The sequence below is a fragment of the Geospiza fortis genome, unplaced genomic scaffold (genome assembly GCF_000277835.1).
Source record: "Geospiza fortis unplaced genomic scaffold, GeoFor_1.0 scaffold428, whole genome shotgun sequence".
Taxonomy (NCBI): Eukaryota; Metazoa; Chordata; class Aves; order Passeriformes; family Thraupidae; genus Geospiza; species Geospiza fortis.
The window spans coordinates 822,985-848,941 of record NW_005054409.1 but is presented as its reverse complement, the minus strand read 5'-3'; the positions used below and the strand labels follow the sequence as shown (position 1 = coordinate 848,941).

Genomic DNA, 25,957 nt, shown 5'->3' with positions numbered 1-25,957 from the left:
ACTGAAAGGTAGAGTTATGCTGGTGCTATTAAATTATAAGTTGTCTTGAAATTCATCTCCTTAAAAGTCTACTTAAAACATGTAGGTGTATTGGTGGAGCCAAGATGAGGGATTCTGATTAATCTGCTGCAAAGCTAAAGATAACAATTTTTTTTTTATCTCTGTACCTGTAACAATGGGCTAAACATTTTATGGACCATTGAAAAGGTAAAATCTCATCCATGCCCCAAGGAACTTCCAATGAATAGACTGTGTACAAAGGAAGGGTGAGATCAAACTAGGCAGAGTCCTGCTGAGTCAGAAGCCTTTTTGTTTCATTTTGAGATTCTCAGCCTGTTTTCCAAGTAACTTCTTAGTATAAAAATCGTTTTATTTGCAGCTGAAACCTTTGAGAGATGAAACCAGTGGTTCTATTGCATTTGCTAGATTTGCAGGGATTTTGTTAACTACTCCATTTATCTTAATACAGTTTTAACAGATTTTATCCATGTATGATATTTTAAAATACCAACATTTGTAATTGCAGGAGTATGGAGTAACTAAATATCTGAGGAAAAGAGGAGTGTGACCCCCAGAGGATGTCAGCTGTCTTTAAGTGATACATTAGTTAAGCTTTACAAGCAGCTCACCTTTGGAGTGTGACCATGAGTTTGCTCAAGTCTGATAGATGTTGCTTCAGGTCTGAGGGACTGTATGGAAGGAGGTAGAGAAAAAGTGCCTCGTGGTGGCCAAATTTTCACTTATTTCAAATGAGGATTAAAGTCAGGGGATCTGTGTGGGTCTGACATCAGGAATCTCTGATGAAAGAACACAACCCAAACCTGAAAAAGTATTAATAACCTGGTTTGGCTTCAGAGGAAAGCAGAAGTAATAATGAAAAATGTGAAGATTTATAAGTGGATATTAAATGAATTGCTTCTGTTCACTTTAGCTAGATAATGATTAAAGGGCACCTGGTAAGTGTCAGGCTACAGGAGGAAAAGGGAAATACACTGGCTGAAGTCCACATGGGACACCAAGTGAGGTTATTTTGTTAGGTGCATTTGTACCTATCTTCATGAAATGGTCATCCCTCTTCCTGCAGTCTTGAGCAGTAAAATAGCCATCAATTTAAATGACTGTAAGGACATTTGGAAAGGAAGGGAGGCACATCCTATCTAGCCTCAGCTTCAACCAGATACTGTTAGGTGTTTTGTTGAATTTTGGAATTTTTATTTGCAGTTAGGGATAGCTGTCTAGGGATACATCTGTCTTAAGCTAAAGTGCAGGATACAACCATCCTGCAAAGTTTGAAATCCCTCAGCTGTTACAGCCTGTTCTAATTCAGAACAAAAAATGCAAAATTTCTGGAAAGTAAAGCAGTAATAAAAGCACTGCTGAGGGCCTAGAACTAGAACTATGTGAGTTCAGTTAAACACTAATAAGAATTACTAGAGAAAAGGAATCTCTTGAACTACTATATTAATATTCAATGGGAAACTCTGGAAAGGCCATCTTGTAGGTCACAGTGGTGGAAAACATCATAGAAAACAATTCCACCCTAGCAAACAGTGGAGCAGATTTGAAAGCTTTCATGTGGTTCTTTTCTGTCCTGTTGTTTTGGGGTTTTTTTCTTCAAGTAGGGTATTTTATTTTCACTCTCTCTTCTTCACATGGTAAAGAATCACCTGTAAGATTCAAGCAGTTTAAAAATTCCTAGACCCTCATTTTATGTACAGCACAAACCTTTATTGCACAGACTGCCTTCATTCTTTGTAAGACTGTTCCAGGAGATGGGCTTTTTTATGTGTGTGTGATAAAATAAGTATGTTTGTAATGAGGTTTGGTGCTTTTGTTATTCAAGATGAAGCAGCCTGACAATAGAAAGCCCTTCTGTGAGGAGTGCATTATATTCACACTCTGAGCAGTCTTCTCCAGCCCATGTAACATTGCATCCCAACTCAATATAATTGCACATATTAGTAATTGAGTAAAAACTAGTGGTCCCTTCCTCTTAAAAGGAATCATGTTGAAAATTACTTCCTTTCATGCTTTTGATCTGATTTTACAATCTGGTATATTGATCATAGCTTCAAATACCTGCCAGTTGTTGTCTGGGTGATTTTGTGTGGCTTGCATCTCACCCATTTCATTCCACTCTTTTTCAGGAGAAATTCCAATGGTGAATTCATCAGTTGGACCAAACTGCTGTACATGTAACTGCCAGTCAACCCTGCAGGCCATTCTTCAGGAGCTCAAGACCATGAGAAAATTGATGCAGCTGCAGACAGGTACAGTGACCAGTCCCACATGTGCATACCTGTGGCAAGCATTGAGTTGAGGATGGCCCAGCTGGATGCAGGGGTGTTGGATGAGATGGTCTTTGGAGACCCTTCCAAACCCAAACTGTTCCATGATTCTGTGATCTTCCTGTTAGGGAATGGTCCAGGGGATTAAAGTCTGTGTGGGCACTCAGGAAAACCTGGATTGCTTCCTGCTCTCCTACATACAGGACAAAGTCAAATTTTCACAGGTTTCTTGGAAATGCAGCTTCTACTTTTCAGATCCTTACCTGAAATATGGGATTTTATCTTTAGCCTTTTAAGGCTTAATTGAAAATAAAATTTATGTGATCAGATACGTAATGAGAGCTGAGTGGGCAGGTCAATATGCCCACTTTGTTTTCACAGTGTATTGATTCAGGGGTGCCAAATGCTACCTCACCTGTGTTCTGCTTACCACTTCACTAATCTTAGGGGTAAGAAAAATAAAATTTGAAAGTAGCTGAAAGTTACCAAATAGTTCTTCATTCAAACCTCTTTTAGCTCTGTGGTAGTCTCAGCTGAGCTAGCTACTGCATGTTGTGGCCTCCGCCCTTCCTCTGGCTGTGAAGTACCAGCTTTTAGTGTGTATACCAGCAATAATTTGTTCACTGGGGAAAATTACTGAGTCTAGTTTTCTCCTAGGTTGGGAGCTGAAACAGAACAGTGCAGAGCCAGAGGAGTAGTTGAGCCAGCAAGATAATGAGAATGTGGTAGGTAGAGTTAAGTCATCATAGGCTGATGTGAAGCTGCAGGCTCTGTGCTACCTAAAAATTAGTGTTAATACTAATGAGGAGATAGAGATGTTGGAGATTTTGTCAGCTGACTTGCCCATCCAGCATGAGTGATGGGGACTGGAGCCATGGAGGCTTTTCTTGTGGAGAGGCTGGATAAGACCTCTGTAAGAAAAGGGAGTGTTGAGTAATTAACTGAAAGATGGGTGGAGTGAAGGGCTGACTAAACTCCTTGTCTCCACGGTGTATAATGTTTGAGTGAGTGATGGGAACGATCAGACAGGTTTTGTAATATCAGTTGGCACACATAAAAATGCTTTTCTAGAAGTCATCAGTTTACAAAGAAGTACACCAAAGCCCAGTTTTACAATTTTTGCTGGTACATGGGATTTTTTATGCAATCACACCAATTTATGTCATTGAAATCACATGGGTGATTGAAAAATGGCTTGTGAGTGAGAGTTAGAAAACGGGTCTGTGCCAAATGAGCTGACTCCTCAGTAGCAGAACATTTCTTATTTATTACGTGTCTACAGAGTAAGTACCTTTGTTAATTCGTGAATCTTTTGATTCCCTTGGAATACTTCATATTTTCTGAAATTAAGGTTTTGCAGAGAAAAAAAATCATTTGGCATTTTTGCTGCTAAAAGAAAAAAAAACTTAACATTCAAACCTGTAAGCGAAAGTGTAATAACTTATTTTAGTATTCAGACACCCTACTGTCTTAATTATAAACTACACATCACAGTCTTGTAAATCCTTGCCAGAAATGAAATCTTCCACAAATATTTTAATAAACAATAGTCTGAGGTTTGTTTTCTTCCTGAAGCTTTGTAGATGAGGACTTTTTGTAGCTTGCTCATATCTTGAATGAGTTTGATCTGCATGTAGAGCACTTCTGGCTTTTTCTTTGTTTGTTTTGACCTTGATCTTAGTGATTTATCCACACACATAATGGTATCCTGATAGCATTCTTCTGGAGGGCTTGTTCATATTGGTACAGATTCAGGAGTGGTGCCTTAATTTATACAAATGATTGTGAGTACTGGAAAATGCAAAATATTGATAAATGTAAAATATGGTTTCTTATATTTCAGAGGTAATACATGTCAGCTTTTGTGTATGAGCAAAACAAACTGATGGAATTTTGGGTTACTTTTTTTCCCTCAGAAATTAAACTATTGAATAGTGTTTTCACTCATTCTTGACATAATGGTACTTGAAATGTTCTTGCTGAGCTAATTAACTTGGAGACCACTGTCATAAAAATAACTGTAATTGCATTAGCACTTGTATTATCTTACTTTTTCAGGAAGAGATCCTCAAAGAGTGAGATTCTCAGTCATTCAGAGGACACACAAATTAATCATCACTTAAGTGCTTCATGTCACCAGCCATCCAGTGGTCACTAGGAGAAAGAACTGTATTCTTCATTTCCTTAAAATACTGTTCATCAGTAGGGCTTGAAAAGCCTCACCAGAGCTCACTGTCATTATCCCCATTGTACAGATTGGAAAATTATGCAAAGGTGATAAAACTTATTTGTTTCCCATGCACCAGCAGCCCTGAAAATCACATCACTTATCTAGAAAATAAGTTCAGTGAGTCAGTAATTTAATGGCGCATCTGTGTGGATATTCATGGGCTTTTGTCTGTAAAATTAATGCATTAATTTCTTTCATTCAGTTGGGACTCAAAACAGACAGCAGCCTCCTGTTCCTCTGATTTGTGCACAGAAGTCAACAATATCAAGAAAGAGAAATAAAAAGAGAAAACTGCCCCTCAAAGTTGTTGAAGCAGTTTCCACGAATAAGAAACCCAGCTCTCCAGAGAATGAGAAGAGGCTGACAGCAAACTCAGAACAGTCGAGTCTGCCAGCAATTGAACCCCCCCTGAAGCCAGAGACCCCTGTTTCAGGGTTTGGAATTATCCTTGAATCAGCTTCATCAGATGTAAGTTAAAATTTTAATATGCAGGATTGCAATATTTTGAAATACTGACTCTTTCAGAAGAATCAGTACTTGAGTCACATTGATGCATCTTCCCACTTTTTGTTAGAATGACTGAGCAAATCTTGGGTAGGAATGAATGGAGATGTTAGGGTTAGATGTGGGGAGTGCTCATTACAGGGTTTTGGGTCTATTTTTACAACTTCTATAAGCATGAAGTTTTCCCTTGAGTTCAAGGCTCATGTTTTTTGAGCCTTGTTCTTCATCTCTCCCAATGCCAAGAGCCACAGCTGAGATGAGGAGCCATGAAAAGTGCAAGGTGTGTAAAGCATTCACAGCCCCATCATTGCTGATGAGCCCATGTAGTGTACACATGGGTCTTTTATCCTGCCAAGGAGTATTTATGTGCTTTCCTGCTTTTCTGGTCCCACTGACTTTGGGGGACTCCTCAACTCTATAAAAATTCATATTCAGTCTTTGCTGAATTGGATTATTTGATCTTGATTGCTGTGTGTGCTAGAGTAGGGCCTCAGCACTGTTGATGATGTCAGTGTGAGTAAAATGGCCAAAATTTGCTACTCTAAGAATATGCACTTTTCCCATAGAAAATTGCAGTAAGCATGTTTTCTTGATTCATGTACACACTGATAGAAATTCCATGTATTGGTGGATGATTGGCTTTGTTTAATGACCAAATTGATGTCATGCAAACCAGTTCACCGACAAGTAAACTGCTCATTAATTTCTCTAATATATTTTTAATTTTGATCAGGCTCTTTCCAATTTCCTAAGTACTATGAGCTAGAAATACATAATTAAATTCCGTATCAATAAGCGTAAATGAAAACAATGCAGCAGATAATATTCTATCCTTCTGGAACAGGGAACTAATAATAAAAAAGAGCAGTCAGGATAATTCAGTTACAGAGATGCAAGCCACACCACTAATTAGGTTGCAGTCTCATGCCACAGAGTCAGTGTAGTGATACAGAGTAACTAGTTTGATGCTTTTTTCAGAGGGTTTCCTTTTGTAGTACTGAGCTTAATAATGTTTGAGGTAAAGGTTTGGGGAGGACTGGTAATTTATCTCCAGTGTGCAATTTGTGCTTATAATTTTTCTTTGCTTGTGGCACTCTTGTCAGCTTGAAACACGGTTTTGAAAACAGTTTTGTGCTTGCAATGGAATTTAATTTGGCTTTATGAATGTGTTTCATCGCTGGACATGATTCTTTGTAGTTGCCAGTTTGACCTAAGGAAAAAAAAGAGAAAACATTTGGCTCATAAATCAGGTCTTCATCTGTCCTTCCATGCTTGAGCCCTTGCTTGCCACAACAGTTGTTTGACTAAATTTACAGAGCCAGAACCTTGAGACAAACAAATTGATTTTGTTTTGTCTTTAGAAAGAAATCATTTGAGTTCTGAAAACAGATATATTTAATGCAAAAATAAAATGTGACCTTAAATATTTTGAGAAGGCTTAAGAAGGTCACTTCTTTGAGAACGAATGGCAGCATTATCTTTTTCTACTTTTTTATGAGCATCTCTGGTGTGGTCACAACCAGCATGTCTGTGTGCCTGAAAAACCCTGAAAGACATCTTACAAAGCACCATAAATGAATGTTCCCTTGAGAATATTCCACAGGTTGTCTGTAGTGTGTGCTGTGTCATACATCACCACTGCTGCCACTGCTATTTTGCCAACATTTATTGAACTTAAGGAAGAATCCAAGTTTAATGGGTACGAAATCAGGGCTGCCAAAACCAGTGCAATTAGTCCAGACCTGCTGAGATGAAATATTGCTACTTACAGAGGTGGAAAGTGTCTTGGTGAGACAAACCCTCAATCTGGACCATGGATCAGAGAACCTGCTTTTTCAATGCAGTGGTCTGATTACAACTCTTAGTTGAACTTGTGTTTGTTTTACAGTTGTAATTTTTCATTTATAACCTAATCATTTTTAATCTACATATTACAACCAACTAAAATATCTAGGATTAAATCTAATTCACTGCCTGGTAATTTTAGCACACCAAAAGCCTTTAGCATTCAGGTCTTCTTTATTTTGTTGTTCACAAATAGTTTACCCTCCAGTTCCTTTTGCCATGATCATTATCTATTAATAAGTGCTTTTTCTTTGAGAAATTACATTCAGAGTGATCTTGAAATTCAAATGGTTACTGATTGTCTTTGATTGAAGAATAGCTAACTACTAAAGGAAAGCAAGAATAAATCACAGTTTTGCCTCCAAACTGCTGTTTCACTTATAAACAAATTGATCCCTATAATAAGAATAAAACAATCAAAACTAAAATAATACTGACTCCTCTCCACTGGTAGAATGGTAAGATTTGAAATGTATTTTACAGCTGTATTGTAGAGTGGTTGGTGCACCTGCCAAAGTGTAATGCAGGTGTTCTAAGGTAAAACCAGGAAAGAGGGAAACCATGAAGTGAAGAGAGAAGAGAAGAGGAAGAGAAGAGAAAAGAAGAGAAGGGACTCATCTTTTCAGTACAAATAGAGAAGATAATAGCAGGGCCTCATGATCCTTCTGGCTTTTTGGGTTTTAAGTAGGAGGTTCCAGAAAAGGTACCACAGGAGCAGCTGGCTTTTGGTGAGGGTACCAGCCATAGTCTGGCCAGCAGGACCACTGGGGCAGTGACTGTCCCTTCATACTCAGCACTGGTGAGGCCTCACCTCAAATCCTGGTGTCAGTTTTGGGCTCCTCACAACAGAGACACTACAGGTCTGGAGCATGTCCAGAGAAGAGCAACGGAGCTGGGATATTTATCCTGGAGAAAAGGACACTCAGGGGTGGCCTTATCACTCTCTGTAACTCCCTGACAGGAGGGTGTAGCCAGGTGGGTGTCAGTCTCTTCTCCCAGCTAACAAGTGATATGACAAGAGAAAATGGCCTCAAGTTGCACCACAGAAGGTTTATTTTGGATATTGGGAAAAATTTCCTCCCCAAAATGGTTGTCAAGCACTGGAACAGGCTGCCTGGGGAAGTGGTGGCAGTCACCATCCCTGGAGGTATTTAAAAGATATGTAAATGTGGCACTTGAGGATGTGGTTTAGTGGTGGGTTAATGGCTGGACTTAATGATCTTTAAGGCTTTTTCCAACCTACACTTTTCTGTGGTTCGATAATTTCTCTGCCCTGGGTGTCTGGATCATTGAGGTCATCTTAGATGGCTATCACAAGAAACAGAATAGGGCAGGTGTCCTTCAGCACCATGTCAACTGCATTCTGGTTTTTGATTTACATGAAGTAGAATTTTTCCCAAGTTGTGAACTTGGCCCACATTTATTTACTCTTGAAAATCTGTCACCAGAAGTTTAGAAGTAACATATTAAAAACCCACCTACATTTGAATATTGTCAAATGTCAGTAGCTGACTGTTTTGCTGGATCCAGCATATTCAAAGTTCTTGAGGTAAAAATCAAAATTTTCATTCAAGAACAAGCTGAGGAACTACACGCTTCTTATAATTTTGTTGTTGTTGTCTGCATATTTTAAGATTCTTCATCCTGGCTTCCCAAAGCATGGTAATCTTCAGTTTTATCACACAGTACACATCCATATCACCTGACAGTACATGCTTTGGAAATACTCACTGCAACACAATCCGTACTGATTTTTAGAAATCCATGGGAAAAGAATTACACAGCCAAATTGTTCTTAGCCTGGCAGCCCTTTCTTCTGTATAGACTCAAGATGTTTGCAGGTGATATGATGGGAGATGGCATTTGCTCTTGCTCTGTAAACTTCTTTGAAAATGCATTATCATTGCTGAATATATTTCATGTAGGGCAAAAAAAGGGCAAGTTCTTAGGAGCAAGGCTGTAATATTGGCTTATTTCCTCACATCATGATCACTGATTTTTTTACCTCCTTGCCAACTTCTAAACAATATTTTCAAATTTTAGTTTATTCCCAATGTGTTTTCTAGATATGTAATTATTCCATGAAAAAGTCTTATCATAGGCATTGTATAGTACTCATAGAAGAAAATTCTGCAAATGCTGTTCATGTAATTTCTGATATGTACAGACAGGGGCAGCAAAAAGACTCTTGGTAAGGGGACTTTCTCAAAGGCCCATGTCTATTTTGGCCCTCAGTGTACTTGAGAGAAGACTCTTGTGAAATACAGCATGATTTTCTTTTCTCTTCTTCCCCTCCATTTCACCTTGGCAGTGATTTAAATCCCTGTGATTCACTGTTGAGGATTTTTGTACTGAAACTGTCTATCTAACATCATCCTCTTCTAAACATGCATTTTGGGACTATGAAAAGGAGGGACAAATGGATGCTCAGCAAGTGCTGGCTCTAGGGGCAACCTCAAACTCATCATGTGCTGATACTCACGTGGGCCATATCTTTGCTGGAAGCTCTCTTGGGAAGCCACATGGATTGGGCCAGTATCCGTGCATTTGTGCTTCTTGGAAGTGCCTGGCTGCCCCACAGCACACTCGTTCACAGCATTTGGCAGTGAAACAAGTCCATTAAATGGTTAGATAAATGTTCAGAAAGCATCACTTTGGAGCACTGCTCTGCGATGATCCTGTGCTTTGCCGTTATTACCCAACATTGAAAGGTATCTCCTGTCTTTTTGTTAGCTGTATGCCTAGAAATGATGTCAGTAGTTGTTAACTTTTACAGACATTAGACAAGAAGTGTGATTGTTTGATTTGCCTTTTAAGGTGCTTATTCACTGATGGGGTTTGATTTCAATGAATTAGGCTGCTGTGGTCCTGAATAGCTGGGGAGAGATTCATGGTTTGATGAAGTGATTGTAAAATCTCACCAGATGCATGATTGAAGTAAAATAATGTCTTTGAATGCTCGTTTAATTAAAACATTTGTATTCTTTTGGTAGCCAGAAGTGCAACTTGCAGAAGGCTTTGATGTCTTCATGCCAAAATCACAGCTGGACTCTATACTATCAAACTACACTCGCTCAGGAAGTCTGCTCTTTAGGAAGCTGGTCTGTGCATTTTTTGATGACAAGACTTTGGCTAACTCTTTACCAAATGGCAAAAGGAAAAGAGGGCTCAACGACAACCGGAAAGGACTAGACCAAAATATTGTGGGTGCAATAAAAGGTATGTTTTCTGCTTTCTTTCCTATGTGTAATTAGAACATATTCTCAGCTAAGGAGAGTGTAAGGGGATTAGAATTTCTGACGTGTGTGAGGTCTATTAAAATATGCAGTCTTATTTTTATTCCCTTTCATTCACTTGTTAAAAATAGCTTCTACAGGGACAGCTTGTGTTAATTTTAAGCCAGTGATCCTGGTTTCTGAAGTCAGGCTCTAAGGCTGGAAACTCAATGTTCATGTAAGATAATTATTTTTTTCCTCCAGATATCAGAGATGCAAAGAAATCTTGAAAATATAATGACAGTGTAACTGATACACTTCAGTCAAGGTTCTGAGTCTTGCACTTTATTTGACTGTGTCTGCTCTGTAAATTTTTCAGTAGTTGGTGGCTGGATTGGGGAGAGATGAAGGAAGATAATAGGGGCATGAGATTTGTTTGATGCTCATAAATGCAGTGGTCCTTCTCTTGGGGGAGCAAATTTCTTGGTATGAGCACCTTTTGCTGGGTGATTTTTCCTAGCATTCACTGCTATCTAGCTTCCAGAAGAACACATGTTCCTTCAAACTCTGTGATGACAGCATATAAAGAGCTGATATTATTAGGCCAGAGTTTCTGAACTAGATTCTATTTTGAAATCTGATGTTGTAGGGACAATACCCACATTACCAAAAGGCAGGCCAAAAATAAGCTCTAAGAGGGGAGCTTATTTTAGAGGCTGTGACTTGTTCTCAGGTACAGATTGCTAACTTAGGAGACAGGGCAATAAGAAGAGCTTCTGTGAGTCCATTGGCAGCAAAAGGAGGCAGGAAAATCTTCTGCAACCACCTCTGTGCCAACTTTTGGACCCCTCTCCCCGTGAAAGAAAGGCATTGACAAACTGGCTTGAGTCCAGTGGAGGGACCACCAAGATTTCACCACTTCCCTGCTCCAGTATCGAATGAGGGCAGGCTGAGAGAACTGGAGAGAGGATGATTCAGGAGAAACTTTCTGCTGTTCACAACTACCTAATGGGATGGTGTGGACAAGTGGAGTCAGACTCTTCACAGGGGCACAAGAGGCCCTGAACACGTGGAAAGTTGCAATTTGATAAAGAGAAGCATTTTCAACACAAGGGCTGAGCAGTGCAGTAGGGGCTCAGAGGGGCTGCAGGACCTCCACCCCTGGAAATACTCAAAATGTGACTGGTCACAGGCCAGAGCATTATGATCTAGTTGGCCATGCTTTGAGCAGCAGGCTGGGCATGGAGGCCTTCAGAGGACCCTCTCAAGTGTGCAGTTCTGCAGCAGAGTGTATGCTGTGCCTATGTCATAGTCCTGATATACCTTCCAGAGCAGCTGACAGACTTTGTTACAGTTATGCTTGTATTTAGGTTTAAATCACAAACGCCATTTTGTACCTTCTTTTCTTGAGCTCAGTAATCTGCAAAAATCTGTCTGAATTCTCTCTAGCTGTATCTCATTGTTTCTGAAAAGCTTTAATAAATAAGTTAAATGAAAGAAAGAGGAGTTCAAAATTACTTCCAAAAAACCCACTCTAATTTGAGCAGCACTTGATAAATTTTTACAGTAAATGCAACAGGACTACTGAAATAGCAGCTGGTACACACTGCAGAGAGCAGTGTTTCTCAGTAGCTAAGACTGTACTAGTGGAGCAAATTCTGAGGCTTGGCTTAAACTCTTTCCTTGAGTTTAAGAGAAGAAAGGAGGGACTTGTAGTTCCAACAGAAAAATTTAATCTGTGGTGGTACTACTAGGTACCACTGCCATAACAGTGATCTCTATTGGCATTTACAGTATTGCCCAAATGCTGGTGCCTGATCCCTGATAGGGAAGCCTGTCCCTAAAAGCTGTGATGGGGTAAAGATGCCAAGGTCTGATGTCCTGTGGGTCTTCACTCAGTCTGGCTCCAATAGCACCCTTATTCCCTCCAAGGAGCTGGGCTGTCAGACACTGTGGTTTCATTTATTCCAAGAAATAACTGGGCCAGTATGAAATCTCTACAAGAACAACATCATGTTGTTTGCATTATTATCATTAAGACATTCTTCTACCACGTGCCCAGATATCCTTTAGTGGCACTTTCAGTCCTTTTCCATGACAGAGATACAAAAGGCTACATTAATGACAAAAATGGGCCGAGAATTTAAAGGAGGGACTGTTTGCTTGAAAATCACTCTTCCTGTCTGAAAACATTTTCACTGCTGTCCTTAAAAGTAATTTAATGCTTCTGCAACAGAATGATTAGCCAGGGAGCAATTCTCTCTTTTGACTTTGGGTATTCAGTGGCACTTGTTGTATCAGTTGCAGTGTTTCTCCTGGGCAGTCAGCTTCTCTTGTGAGTCTTTCACTCAGAACTATGGGGAAAAAAAAGATGAAAAAATAAAACTAGTCAGAAGCAGTTATTTTTCCTTTGAGTTGTTGACTAGAAATTCAGCCAGTGAAATCCTTCCCTGCAGAAATCAATGAGCTGTGTTCAGATATAAGTGTGATGTGTCTCTCAGGGATCCATAGTGGGACCAGTACAGTTTAATATTTTCATCAATGACAAAGGCACTGGTTTCTAGGGCACCCTCAGCAAGTTTACAGATGACACCACGCTGAGTGGTGTGGTTGGTTGACAGGAGGAAAGGGATGCCATCCAGGACCTTGGCAGGCTGGAGGAATGGGCCATGTGAACCTCCAGATGTTTAACAAGACGAAGTGCAAGGTCCTGCATCTGTGTCAGGGCAATCCCCAGTATCAGTATAGACTGGTGGATGAAGGGATTGAGAAAAGCCCTGCAGAGAAGGACTTAGGGGTACTGATAGACAAAAAATCCACAGGAGCTGTGGGCATGATTCTGTAACTCTGCTCCGCTGTGGTGAGACCCCATCTGCAGGGCTGCACCAGCTCTGGGGTCCCAGCACAGGAAACACATGGACCTGTTGGAGCAGTTCCAGAGGAGACCAGCAGGATGCTCAGAGGGCTGGAGCACCTCTGCTGTGGAGACAGGCTGAGAGATTTGAGGTGGTTCAGCCTGAAGAACACAAAGCTCTAGCAGACCTTATTGTGGCCTTTTAATATATAAAAGGGGCTTGTAAGAAAGATGAGGATGGATATTTTACCAGAGCCTGTAGTGACAGGACAAAGGGCGGTGGCTTTAAACTGAAAGAGGGTACATTTAGTTGAACATTAGGAAGCCTTTTTTTTTTGATGATGATGATGATGGTGATGAGACTATAGAAACAGTTTGCCCAGAAAAGCTGTGGGTGCTCTATGCCTGAAAGTGTTTAAGGTCAGCTTGGACAGGGCATTAAGCAATCTGAGGAAGTGCAAGATATCCCTGCTTATGGCACTGGGGTTGGACTAGATGGTCTTGAAAGTCCCCTTTAAATTTAAACCAGTCTATGTTTCCATGGCAGAGGGTCTGTTAATACCATACAGCTTGGGTGGACTAGAAAGGCACGTCCCAGTTCTTGGGTAGGTCCCAATTCTTGCCTCTTTGCTGCTGCATTCCCATTCCTTTTTGTCCACCTTGTTATTTCTCTAAGCACACATTGAGCAGTTGCCTGTTTTAAGTAAGTAGGAGTCACAAGACATTGATCAGGTGCCCATTGTGTCAGATACCATATGGATTCAGAAGGGAAAGATTATTTCTACCTTCACAAAGATGATGTTTGTTGCAAATCAAACACTGTGAATGTCTGGGGATGTATTGACTTCTGTGGGCAGCCCTCAGAGTTGGTCTGATGTCCTTGTAGATCAGAGTGCCCAGCAAAGTGTTGCTGATGCCTGCCTTGCTATCATTTTGTGAAGCTGTTAGCATGGAAGGAGTTTGGAGGGGGGGATTACTTAGCAGGTAGTGCTGCTTCAAAGTGTGTGTATGAAAATACTGAAATTGTCATTTTTTGTTGCCCATTTCCCGATCCCATTTGTGTGATACTCGTTCTCAAGGATTACAAATCCCTTGAGCTGGGACCAGCTTTCTCTCTTTGTTTGCCAGTCATAATTGGACACTGGGCTCTGAGACCTCTGACCAAGTTTACAATAGCAATACTAACAGCAAGAATATTTTTTCTATTTCTGCACTTATTTATTTTTTGCATGCCTCTCAGTTGCATCAATTGCATTAGTTTCACTCCATTTATAATTCTGTATTTTTGGTATAACACTGTTAGGTTTGTTGTAAATATGGATTTAAAGATAATGTTGACTCTCTCTGTGCCTTTTTTACAAAACACAAAATTGGACCTGTAGGATATTTTTTTTCTCAGTAATAGTGCCTTTTTTTTTTTAGTAGCTTTATAAAAATTCTATTCCATCTGGTTTGGCAGTATAAAAACTGTGGAGATTTCCACAGTGGTGGGACTTTACTCTTTCATGACTTTGCCTGCAGCCTTAGGAACCTGACCAAGAGGCCACCAAATGACCAGATCTTCAGTTCTCTATCTTACCATATGGAAGGCAGGATTAACAAGTGCCTGCCACATCTGAGACTCAGTTCTAAGTGCACTGTTATTTTTCTGTGATCATTTTGTGTGAAATTCATGAAGACATCAGGTGTAGAACATTTCTCTGGGACAGGCTTTTATACATAGTAATGATGCCATTCCTGTGATATTTATGCAGCCAAGTCACTTCTGAATGGTGAACTTGTGAAACACTGAGTTGGGATTTATTCTCTCAATCCTACAATTGGCCATTAAAATTCTGTATGATAATGGAGTAATTTCATATATTTTGATTATCACCCTCTCCCATCTCCTTTTCTCCATTTTTGGTGGCATGTTTCAAAAATGTGGTATCTTTTTATTTCAGTCTTTACAGAAAAATACTGCACTGCTAACCATGTGGATAAACTTCCTGGTCCTAGGGACTGGGTCCAGATTCTTCAGGATCAAATTAAACTTGCAAGAAGACGATTAAAAAGAGGTTCAGGTATGTATAAAAATATGAGTTACAACATGTGAGTGTAAGATTAAAAGCTTAGAGCCTTTGTATCCACAGAAGTATTTTTCCTGTTGACTGTAGAGTTGTACTTGTTCATTCTATGAAAATTAGAACTCTTAACACTTTAGCAGGTTTTGTGGGTTTGGAATAGTAGCAGGTTTAGGAGCTGTCTCTACAGACAAGTTAAGTTTGAGTGTTTCTCAGATGTTGTCTCCTTTCCTTTAGCATCCAAACTCTTCTTCCCAGAAATTAGCTGATCCATCCAGGGTTGCAAGTAGAAGTTTTTTAATTCTGTGTTATTTAGTCTGACAAGCCACTGACTGTACTGTTAACTGACCTTTCCCTCTAAACTGTATGTGTCTGGAAGAATAGATGAGTCTTCTCACATTCCTTGTGAAAGAATCAGAAAAACAAACCCAAAACAAAAAAGAAAAGCCAGCCACCCACCCTGGTTGTGCCAGCAAGGCTCTGCAATACGTGGGAGGCAGCTTGCCAGCAGTGACAGGTAATCTAGGCAGGGTTTTGCAGCAAAGCTGCTCAGCCTGGGCTGGGATAACCTGGATGCTTGGGACCAGCCTGCAGCGAGCTCATTGCTGAGCTTTCACCCTGACAGCATGTGGCTCCTGAGCCCTCAGCTCCAGCCATGAGTGTGCAGCCTGGATATCCCCAGTGGGGTTCTTGGGAAAGCAGTGTTACTGATTAGGAGACATGTACTTACCTTATAAACCATAACTAGTCTCTTTCCCATCTTCATCCCTCCAGTCCTACAAGGGGCTTTCTCCACGAGGCTTCACTTCCCCTTTCTCAGCCTGCAGGTTTCTTAAGGCTCTCTCAGGGTTGTATTTCTTGCCTGTCTCTCCCTGGGCATATCTGACATTGTTGTCTGAGGCACTTCACTTGTGCCACCTCCTTAAACACAGTCCTTTGCTGTTACTGTATTTAGCTGCCTGCCTTTTCCCCTCTTCCCTTCTGCCTATCAGCACAATTAAGTGCCTGTTAGCATCCATGGGATGGGAAAAACCTGATGGTTCCACAGGGGATGCTCACCCTGTAGTCCCTGGTGGTGAGTGAGACCACAGGAAATGTCCTCCTCATCTCCCTATCTCACAGGGCCAACCTTTCCAAAGCTGCATTTCTGAAACACACACTCAGGCTGGCATCTGAAATCATTCTCCACGATGTTATTAATGCCAGGAGGGAAAAGCATAAGAGAGAGGAAAATGAGAAACACCCAGAGACAGAAATAACGCAGGGGGAGGACAAAAGTGCAGATTATTCGGTAGCATAAGCTTCCCAGGGTAGAGAAACAAACCAGCACTGGCCTTAAAAAGGGTTTCTTGTGTATTGGGGGAGGGAGGACAGAGGGATACAAGATAATCTCGTTAAAGGCAGTGTCAGATTACTGGTGTTGTACAACAGGATTGTTTTCTGCCCCTTCCAAAGCTGCCTTTGGGCCTCCCCAGGACAGGAGGGTGGAAGTGGGATGTCAGGCTACAGTAAGGTGAAGGGTGCAGTGCAGGATATGGGGATCAGAGGGTCCTTGGGTTGTCTGCAGAAGATCCCTCAGGAAAGAGGATTGACCTAATTTTGTTTTGATTTTTATTTTCTTTCATCCTTTTTTATTTGCTTTTCTTCTTGCCTCTGCAGGATATTAATTAAAATGACAATGACATTCAGCTTTTGCTTTTCAAATGGGGCCACCTCTATCTCTGGTCCTTGCTCAGGATGGGAGAATCTAAGCAGGGGATTTTGTATGTAAGCTAGCAAGACTATGAAGGAAAATAAGCAAAGCTGAGTAGTGTGCCAGAATCAGATAGGCTCCCCTGTCTGTGCTGCAGAGGGAAGGTAACTTGTTCACCTGTATGTGGATGCACAGTGAGCAGCAGTGTACCTAGCAGCCCCTCAAGCTTATTTGTTGAAAAAACCCCTGCACAATACCTAGATTGGTAGAAAAGCTCTTTTTTTTGTGCTGTTTACTGGCCAATCTCTGAAGTGCCCCAGTTTCTCTCTAATGTGGCCACAGTCTGTTTTCAGTGTGTCAGGAGTGACTGAACACAGCATTGTGGCCACTTGCACCTTTCCAGCCACTGCCATCTCCTCTGGTGGCTGTAGCTAGCCCAGCCTGACCTTGCTCTGAAGAAAAGAAGTTTCCCAGGCCTTTGTGACAGTAAAACAGTAGATGGGAGCAGAGAGGCAGGAGCAGACAGCTGGTTGCAGTAACATCCTTGTGTTGTTGAAAGAAGATTTGTTGGTACTTTTATGCTACAGTTGTGAGCTTCTGATATGAGGAATCTAGAACTGACCAGGCAACAGATCCATCTATTCCTGTATTTTGTGTCCAGCACTGGCTGTTAGCTGATGCCTGGGGAGGTCTGTAGAATCAAGGGAAGGATGTTGTGGGGTTTGGTAGGGTAGTCTCTCAGCCCTCAGCAGCTTTATCCTGATATAGAACTAGTAATGCTGGAATTATGCACAATTTCTCTATTTATTGTGAAACCATACCAAAATTGTGTGTAATTTAGAGACCAAAACAGGAGTGGAGAGCAAACATGGAGGGAGAAGCTCTTCCAGACCTTCATGTTGTAAACCTTGGCTTTTAAGTATTTTAAAACTATGGGACTTCCAGCCACTGGGATGTGGGATTCATCACTCTTCTGGCTGAGCTCTTGAGCTCTCCCAGTCTGCTTGTGGCCACTGGAGCAGAAGCTGAGCAAGTGTCCTATGTCCATACTCCCAGGTCATTCTCTTTGAGTTTTGTCTCCACTTGCTCACAGGAACATGTCAGCTGATCTTGTGGGGATAGGCTGAGGTGCCCAAAGAACAAATCTGAGCCACCAGTTATCTAACTTCACCCAGGACTTTCTGACCCAATGTGTCTCCCTGGTGCTTGATCTCATTATTTATCTGCATCACTTCCTGGTTTGTCATAATGCACAGGCTTTATATGGAAAAAGCTTAAGATGATCCATTTATTTCAGAGGTCACAAGACAACTTTTTAGTCAGCACTGTGTTGGGCTAAATTTTAATAGCAGAAGTATTTAAGAGGAGGGACAGGCTTTTCATCCTGCTTGCCTTCCCCCAAGCCATTCAGTGCATCCTCTGTTGAGTTTTTCATTTCAAATCAGACAGCAAGACACTGCATTCATGAGCAGCCCTCTCCACTTTATCCTGTGGAACATTATTTCAGTCTGAAAATGTAAATCCTGCTCTATCTTTCAATTACAGTAATAATTTCAGAGAATTCTATCAAACAACTGGGGTGGATCTGCTTTTTGTAGCCCCTTCTATAGGGTGTACTCCCATGAGTGTTTCCAAATTAAATGAAATTATGATCACTAGATCATAGATGCTGCCCAGCTCCAACCTTATTTACCATATTTGGCTCATCTCCTAGAATTAGGGACTGAAAAAGCTCCTTATTTCAAAAGCTAATCAAAAAAAACACTTAAAAATTCCGCTTTCTAGAAAATAGTTCCCCCGTGTAGATTTTGAAAGGTTGTTATCCTAAGCCAAATAAAAATTCATTTACGTTCGGAATCAATGACAATATTTTTCATCGCTGGGAATATTCTGTTTTATTTAATTTATTTATTTTGCTTCAGCTTTTTCTTAGTTCTTTTAGATTATTGCCTGAGATCTGAGACTTGGGTAGGGTTTTTTTATTTGTTAGATCTGAGAATAAAGCTGCCGCTGCCATTAAATTTTTATTGGCCCTGTTCAGTCTTTTCAAAATTTCACAAGTTAGCTGTCACAAAGGGGAGAAGAGACTGTGAGGTTAATGTTACAAACAGATGTTATAATTAAAATTAAAGAGTATGATAATATTCTTCAGCCTTGACTACTGGTCCCATGTCATGCCAACAGCAGAGCATAGTGGAGCACAGCTTCATCATGCCAGGTCTGTCTTCTCCCAGAAGAGGAGCTGAACTGTTTTGGTGGATGGGATGGGATGCAAAGTTGCCCTGGAAGGAAAGAAGTCAAGGGAAGTGCATGTGCATGGGTTCCCCTCTTAAAGCAGCATGAATTACAATGCAAATTGCCTCATAATTTACGGTGCTGGGCTTGCCCCAGCGTGGTCCCTTCGCCCTGCAAAAGAGAACAAGAGCTGGTGTCTGGTGGCCTTGCCAGTGGCAGCACAGAGGGACACAGTCAGCCATTATCACAGAGATCTTAAATGGGTAAAATCAGAGGGAGCTGGCTGGCTGTTCCTGTCACCTCTGTGCAGGCACTGCATTCGAGCCTTTTGATTACTAAACTCTCCATCCATTAATAAGCAGCAGGTCAGGGTTCACACATCTCCCACAGTAAGTTCTTCCTCCCTTTTTATGTTTTGAAGAGCCCGTGAGCCATTATTCCATAGCAGCTGTCCATGGGAAAGCTGATGCTGTGGGGTAATATGTAATAACAATAATATGTAAATTACCACACTGTGGGATTCCTGGGGCTGTCCTGTGCAGGGCCAGGGGTTGGATGATCCTTGTGGGTCCCTTCCAGCTCAGGATATGCTGTGATTCTGTTCTAACACTGCCACAGTCCATGGGCTGTTCATGCCCAGTGATTATTTGTGCATAACCTGGAGCCTTTGGATTGCCTGACTCCTTAAAGGAAAATACAGCAGTTTTGGAAAACGTGCTGCAAACGTTCAGGCAAGATTCATTTAAATAAATCACATGCCATGATACTTCATCCTTTAATTGTTTTTTAAAATTAACATTACTTTATTGCAATGTAAAATAGTGGGGAAGAAGGAAAAAATATTTATCATTTTTTCCCTGGGAATATGCTTTTCTCCCATGTCCTTGTTCAAACTGCTGCTTCCATTGTTTTACATGAGGCTTTTTCTTCTTTCTGTTTTTCTTCAGCCTTCTGATTCCCTGGTTTCTGCTTTTGACATAATATCTACATGTTGCAAGAGATTAGGTTGATTTTTGCTTAGCAATACACACAGGGCCAGGAAGGATGTAGAATGAAGTGCAGCATGTGGTACAGTGTGTTTGTGGCCAGTATTTTAGATAAAAACCAGCAATATTAAAATAGTAACTGCTGTATTCAACTTCCCAGCCCTGAGCACATATGTACTTCTTTCCAGGAAAGCAGCAAGTGTACACTTAACAGACAGACATGTACCTCAGAAGCTACACAATCTGGGGGGAACCTAAGGAAATGACTACCAGCATTATTTTGCAAGGTCTGCAGCACTCTATCTGAGCAAAGGACAGAGAAGAGGCTCTGAGTTCCCACAGTAGGCTCTCTTCCTGCTTGCCTTGTCTTGAAAGCTGGCCCAGGACAGTGAGGTTTGGCTGGCAGTCTGTGGGTGTGGTTGTCAAAGGCAAACCTTCCTTTCTTCTTGGAATGACATGTAAGAGACTGGTGGTTTATATCCATGTTAGGAGGGCAAGATGTTTGCCATTCCCCTGTGTTATTTCCAGCTTCACCTGGAGCTGCAATTACACATCCAGTTTCATAAAACAAATCCTGGCAGCTGCTGAGAAGAGTGAGTAGCTCTCTGGGCATCTGCTGTGCTCCCACTCCCTTTCTGGTGCTGGCACAGGCATTCCTGTGGCCATGTTGTCAGTTTTTAACTGGATCTGATCTTGGTGACTGTATAAACATTCATGTGCTGGCATGAGGAATGAGACTGGAACAATTGGTGGAGAGCTGAACCTCGTTTATCAGTCTTCTGCCAGATTAAAATGGCCAGGTAACTTCTGGTTCTGTAGAGTTGAAGACTCAAGTCCTTACCTTCTGGAAGTTCTTTGTTTCCATTTGTTTCTTTCTGTATTATTGCTTTCATCTGGTGTAGGAAGAGTTAGGCAGAAAGGTGGCCACGTCTCTGGAGCTACTTCACGAATTGCTGCAGAAATTTCTAGAAAAGCTGTCACTACAGTGGGCAGCCCATTGGTACCACCCTTGATATTCATAGAGGGAATGCTGTCCAGTCCTTTGCCAGCACTCAGATCCAGCCTCCCCCATTTTCGTAGCTTGGCTCCCTTCTACCCAAGGGGCCAGATGCAGCTTTGTCCTTGTGTGCTGAGTTGTGCCACAGAATCACCTGGTGCAGGTAGTTCTTCACAGCATTGCTAGAAGTTAGCCTCAGACTTCTCAGACAGGATTTTTAAAGCCATGTAAATCCCATTGGCTGAGTTTTGCCTTCTCATTGCACCATGCTGTCTCCTCCCTTACACATCCAGTCCTTCTATCACTGAGAGTCTGGTCCAGATTCAAACCAGCCTAGGTGATCCCTTCCCATTTAGTTCCCTCCAAAATTCAAGGTTTTCACAGTGAGCTGTACCAGGCACTGAATTTGTTCCTGCTCAGGGTGCCACCTTTCACAGAAAGCAGAGAAAGGTCTCAATTCCACTGAGTCACTTGCAAGTCTGTGCCATGAACTTACCAGGGCTCTGCATTTAAACCTTTTGTGGGAGGAAAGCTGCCTGATACTAGGGTTTTAGTTTGTTTATGTTTTCTTTGGTTCAGTTAATTTTGCAGAACTGAGAGCACATAGCTAAAAACTAACCTGACATCCAGGCATGAGGGAGAGACAGTAGTCTCTTGGACCAGGGATGGAGAGACAAGGGTTGATGGATTACATTAGAAAACTAATGTAGATTAGGAGGTGGATTAGACATTATCATCATGAAGGCAACAACTGAACATCCTCATATGCAGAGCCATGATAAAGATAATCAGGACAGTTGGCTTAGTCTCAAGTGGGAGGTGAACTGAGTTGCTTAGTTGATCTGCAGCCTTGGTTTTGATCCCTGTGGATATTGTGCAGTGAATGGATGTGAGCAGATATACATCCACCACACAGACTTTGTACATTGTAGTTCATAGGACAAGGGGTGATCATTTTAAAATACAACATGGTTGATTTAGATTAGATGTAAGGAAGAATTTTTTACAATGAGGTGCTGAAACACTGGCACAGGCTGCTCAGAGAGATGCTGGATGCCCCATCCCTGGAATTATTCAAGGTCAGGGCTCTGAGCAACCTGATCTAGTTGAAGCTCTCTCCCTGCTAATTTCAGGAGGGTTGGACTGGGTGACCTTTAAGATCCCTTCCAACCCAAACTATTCTGTGATTCAGTGATAATGGGCTTGTCCTGTATGACCACACCTCATTTGCTGAAGTGCCCTCAAAGATCTCATTGTGCTTCAAAGGCCTTAAATATCATGCTGCAGTGCCAAAAGACAAAGGTAATAGGATTTTGACTAGGGCTTGTTTAGGTTAGGCACGGATTTCCTGTTACACACCTTTGATTTACTCAGGGTTCACATGCACGTCCCAGGTACTACAGCCTAACAAGTCCCTGCACATCTGCTGAGTGAGGCAAGCTATGTCTGTGCATTCCCTTGGCCTCTGGCAAACACAAAATTAACAAATTAGGCTTTTAGCCTCCCTTCACCGTGGGCCAAATTAAGTCAAATGCTCTTGCATAAGCTGTGGGTTGAAAGCATGTGTGTAGATACACATTAATTGCCAGTGTGGTCACATGCTTTTTTTAATTACACTGGGCACCCACCTGCGTTTCTGAAGACACTTTGCCCTAGTAAATCTGTCCCCTGCAAAGTGAGCTTGCCTGTGGTCATGGGAAGTTAGGGTGCAGAAATGGGAGTGTTCCTTTCCCTGCAGGCATGGGATGACTGTCGGTGGGTGGAGTTCCAGCCTGCAAGCTCTTCCTCTAAGGACCGCTGGGAACTTTTGTTGTGGCTTTATCAAGTGATAACAACTCCTCTTATCATACAGATATCCTGAAACCTTAAAAAGAACAAGTGTTACTCCATCCCATTGCTGGTACAATTGCTTCTTAATACCCAACTGCCTCTTCCAAGTTTGCATTCTTATTATATGACCTTTTCCTCCAAGCAGTGAGTTTTTAACAGAGCACATGCAAATTTGCAGCTGAGGAAAGTAGATAGAAAATGCAAAACCACTTCACAGTCTGCAGCTTTTTAATCGCATTCCCGTATTCAGTAAAAGTAATGAGATTTCTTGTTTATATTTGTAATCAGCAGAGGCAACTGACTGTGATGAGAAGCCGGACATTTCTCTACTACAAACAGGTAAAATGCATGAAAATTTTTATCAGTCTTCCGTATGTGTTTTTGTTTATTTATGGCACAGAAGCACTTTTCAATAATCCTGACTTGCCATGTACAGCTGGGTAATTGCACACAGGGCTTTGCTATCTAAAGTTTTGAATGGTCTGTGTTAAAAAACAAATGCATCAGAATCTTACAATTTTCCCCTCAATTTCATATTCATAAAACCTCAAGGTCCATGGGAGCAGCTAAGCTAATAAGGCCTGTAAGTTACACTTCTTATGCCAGATAGGGACTTGTGCTCATCCCTGATATTTCTGGGAGTGTTTTTTATCTCTTAACAGAGTTATTGGTAGGGACAAACACAATCACTTGTAGTGTCACATCTGTTGAGTTCTTGGCTGTATTAGCCATAATATCTTGGACTCACAGGATTGCAGACATTTTTACATGCTAGTTGAGTGTTAGTTTACTTGTTCTTGAAGTGCAGCCACCCTGCCTTAAAAGCCTGACAATTGCTATGCAGCAGCTTGGCTGTGCAGCTGTGTAGTCTGGGAAATAACATTTTTCCACACTGTTGAATTTGGTGCTGAAATCACCAGACTGAGACTGAAATTTGAAGCACCCTCACATTAAGAGTTAGTCCATCAGTAGGTGCCATGATGGTAGGAGCTGAGCTGCCATCCTCTGAAAATCCAATGGGGCCAGAGTCTGGGGAGATGGTTCCCTGCATTTCAGAGTCTGTAATGTCACCGAGATGCTGCTTCTAATCCCCAAATGAGAGAGGATCTTGGGCAGACAAATAACGTCATTGATTAGAGTGCGGTTTTGTGTTATTTCGTTTAACAACAAAGGATGGTTGGAGATCAGCAATGCCACTGCTGAAAGAGCAGGACAGGGCTGGTACTGAGTTTCTGAGCACACCACACTGTACCTGACAGCTGTGGGGAGCACGGGAGACTACTGGTGCCCATCACAGCATCTGTCTCCTGTGCCAGGCCTCCCTAATCTCTCTTGCACAAGGGCTGGAGAAGGAGCTTTCACACCACGCTGCTGTGCGCTGGAGCAGCAGCTGCCAGCCGTGGAGCGCTGTTGGAGCACGTGCAGTTACTAAGGAATAGGAGCAGCAGAGCAGTTGGGAGGACAAGCAGCTTTAGTCTGGCTCTGGCAGGGACCCAGGGGGGGCTGGGAGCACGCGCTGCCTGGGAGCCGCCGTCCTGCTTTCCTGGCTGAATAATATGGCAGGCTGCGGCTGGGATGAAAGATGCAGGAAGCTCTGCTTTGAAAGGTCCCTTCCAAGCAACATCCTGTTGGTTTCTTTTATCAGGGAGGGAAGCAATTCCGCTGTGAGAGGACCCTAATAAAGGTTGTTAACGTGGTGTAGTGTTATCTCTTCATTGCTCTGGAGCAGAATGAACAGTTTGCTGTAGGTTTCTTGGAGCAGTTTCTGTAGTCACTGCTCGGGTCGTGCATCAGGGATGGAGATGAACGTGCTGAGGTGGTTGTGATAGAGAAGGCGACTCCCTTTCCACTCCACTGCAGATCACCCCTGTGGTCTGCTTGCTTGTACACCTTTGGGCATCCATGCATGCAGCTTTGGAGCTGAAATGCTTGTATGTGATGTGTACTGCTCCACACTACCTGTGGAAGGATGCCTAAATAAACCATGCTGCAGTTTGCATTGGGGGGGAGGTGATGCTCACAGGCTGCGAGCCAAGAATTTGACTCACACCCATTATTATATGTGTGCTAGTGCCTCTTTATAGGACAGATCTGTGTAATATCATACTGTTGTTGGAAGCAGATTATTTAAAGTGATACACAGACAGTATAATGACAGTAATTATGAGACAGAGCCAAAATATAGCTGCTTTGTATCAAGGAATGCAGCAAAAGAGGTGGAATATGATTTTTACAGGGGTCTTTCCCTGTTTTAGTACAGCTGGTTTTACAAAAGGGTGCTTGACAGGTTCTTTAAAGAGAGTCTGCATGCAATTTATTTAGCTGTCTTCTCTGTTTAGCTTGAAAAATCTTTGGGGAAAAGTCTCTCTGACTGTGTTTGTGCAGTGCCTCATGCCATGGGCCTTGGTTGCAGATGACAGCTAATACCAGATAAATCATGGCCTCAGGTACTAGGAAAAATTTCTTCCCCAAAAGTGTTGTCGAGCACCAGAACAGGCTGTCCAGGGAAGTGGTGGAGTCATGGTCCTGGGAGGTATTGAAAAGATGTGTAGATGTGGCACTTGGGGACATGGTTGTTGGTGGACTTAGCAGTGCAGGATTTTAAGTATCTTTTCCAACCTAAATGATCCTGTAATTCTGTGATCAGTGGTTAACCTGGTGCTTTGATGTAATAAAACCAGAGTGAATTGGGTTGGTTGAGGGGATCTTGCAGGTGACTGGATGGGGAGAAAAGATGTGGGGGTATCGGAGCTATCCATGAACACTTCCTCTCTTGATCTTCAATAACTGAACAAACTGTGAAGCAAAAGCACCCAGGGAGAATTATTTAAATCAATGATAAGCTTTGGTGCCAAAAAATAAGGGAAATCTCAGATGCCTTAAATCTGCCTTTCCAGCTCTGTCAGTCCTGCCTGTGACACCAATGCCATTATGAACGAGATCTGGGTATATGTGGACTATGAGTGCTGGAATGTCTCAGTCTGTATGATTTTGGATTGTAGCCTCTGGCTGACACTTCATTTGGGACACCTCAGTCAGAGGTGTGGTTGCTCTCAACTCCCTCCATCGTTGGTGGGAAGAGAGCTGCTTCCAGAGGGAAGGCCAGGTCAGCTGCAGTTGTGTTTGGAGGTGTCTCTCTTTTGGTGCCAGCAGGACCAGGCTCTGAGTGCAGTTAATTGGTGCCAGTGCCCACAGCCAGGTCTGAACCAGCTCCCTC

At 41.9% G+C, this 25,957-nt stretch overlaps 1 protein-coding gene across 3 annotated transcripts in view; it reads left to right on the top strand.

The window, feature by feature from the left end:
• BEND7 (BEN domain containing 7) overlaps positions 1 to 25,957 on the top strand; it is a 46,585-nt gene that overhangs the window by 16,889 nt on the left and 3,739 nt on the right. For 2 of the 3 annotated variants that reach the window (XR_004082300.1, XM_005426286.3), the window contains exons 4-8: positions 2,148 to 2,270; positions 4,721 to 4,986; positions 9,861 to 10,086; positions 14,880 to 14,999; positions 23,029 to 23,079. Coding sequence is in view for 2 of the 3 variants with exons in the window: in XM_005426286.3 (XP_005426343.1) it covers positions 2,148 to 2,270; positions 4,721 to 4,986; positions 9,861 to 10,086; positions 14,880 to 14,999; positions 23,029 to 23,079 (786 nt within the window). In the remaining variant the exon portion in view is untranslated. The remainder of the gene's footprint in view (positions 1 to 2,147; positions 2,271 to 4,720; positions 4,987 to 9,860; positions 10,087 to 14,879; positions 15,000 to 23,028; positions 23,080 to 25,957) is intronic. The other variant, XM_031061323.1, reaches the window with a different exon arrangement.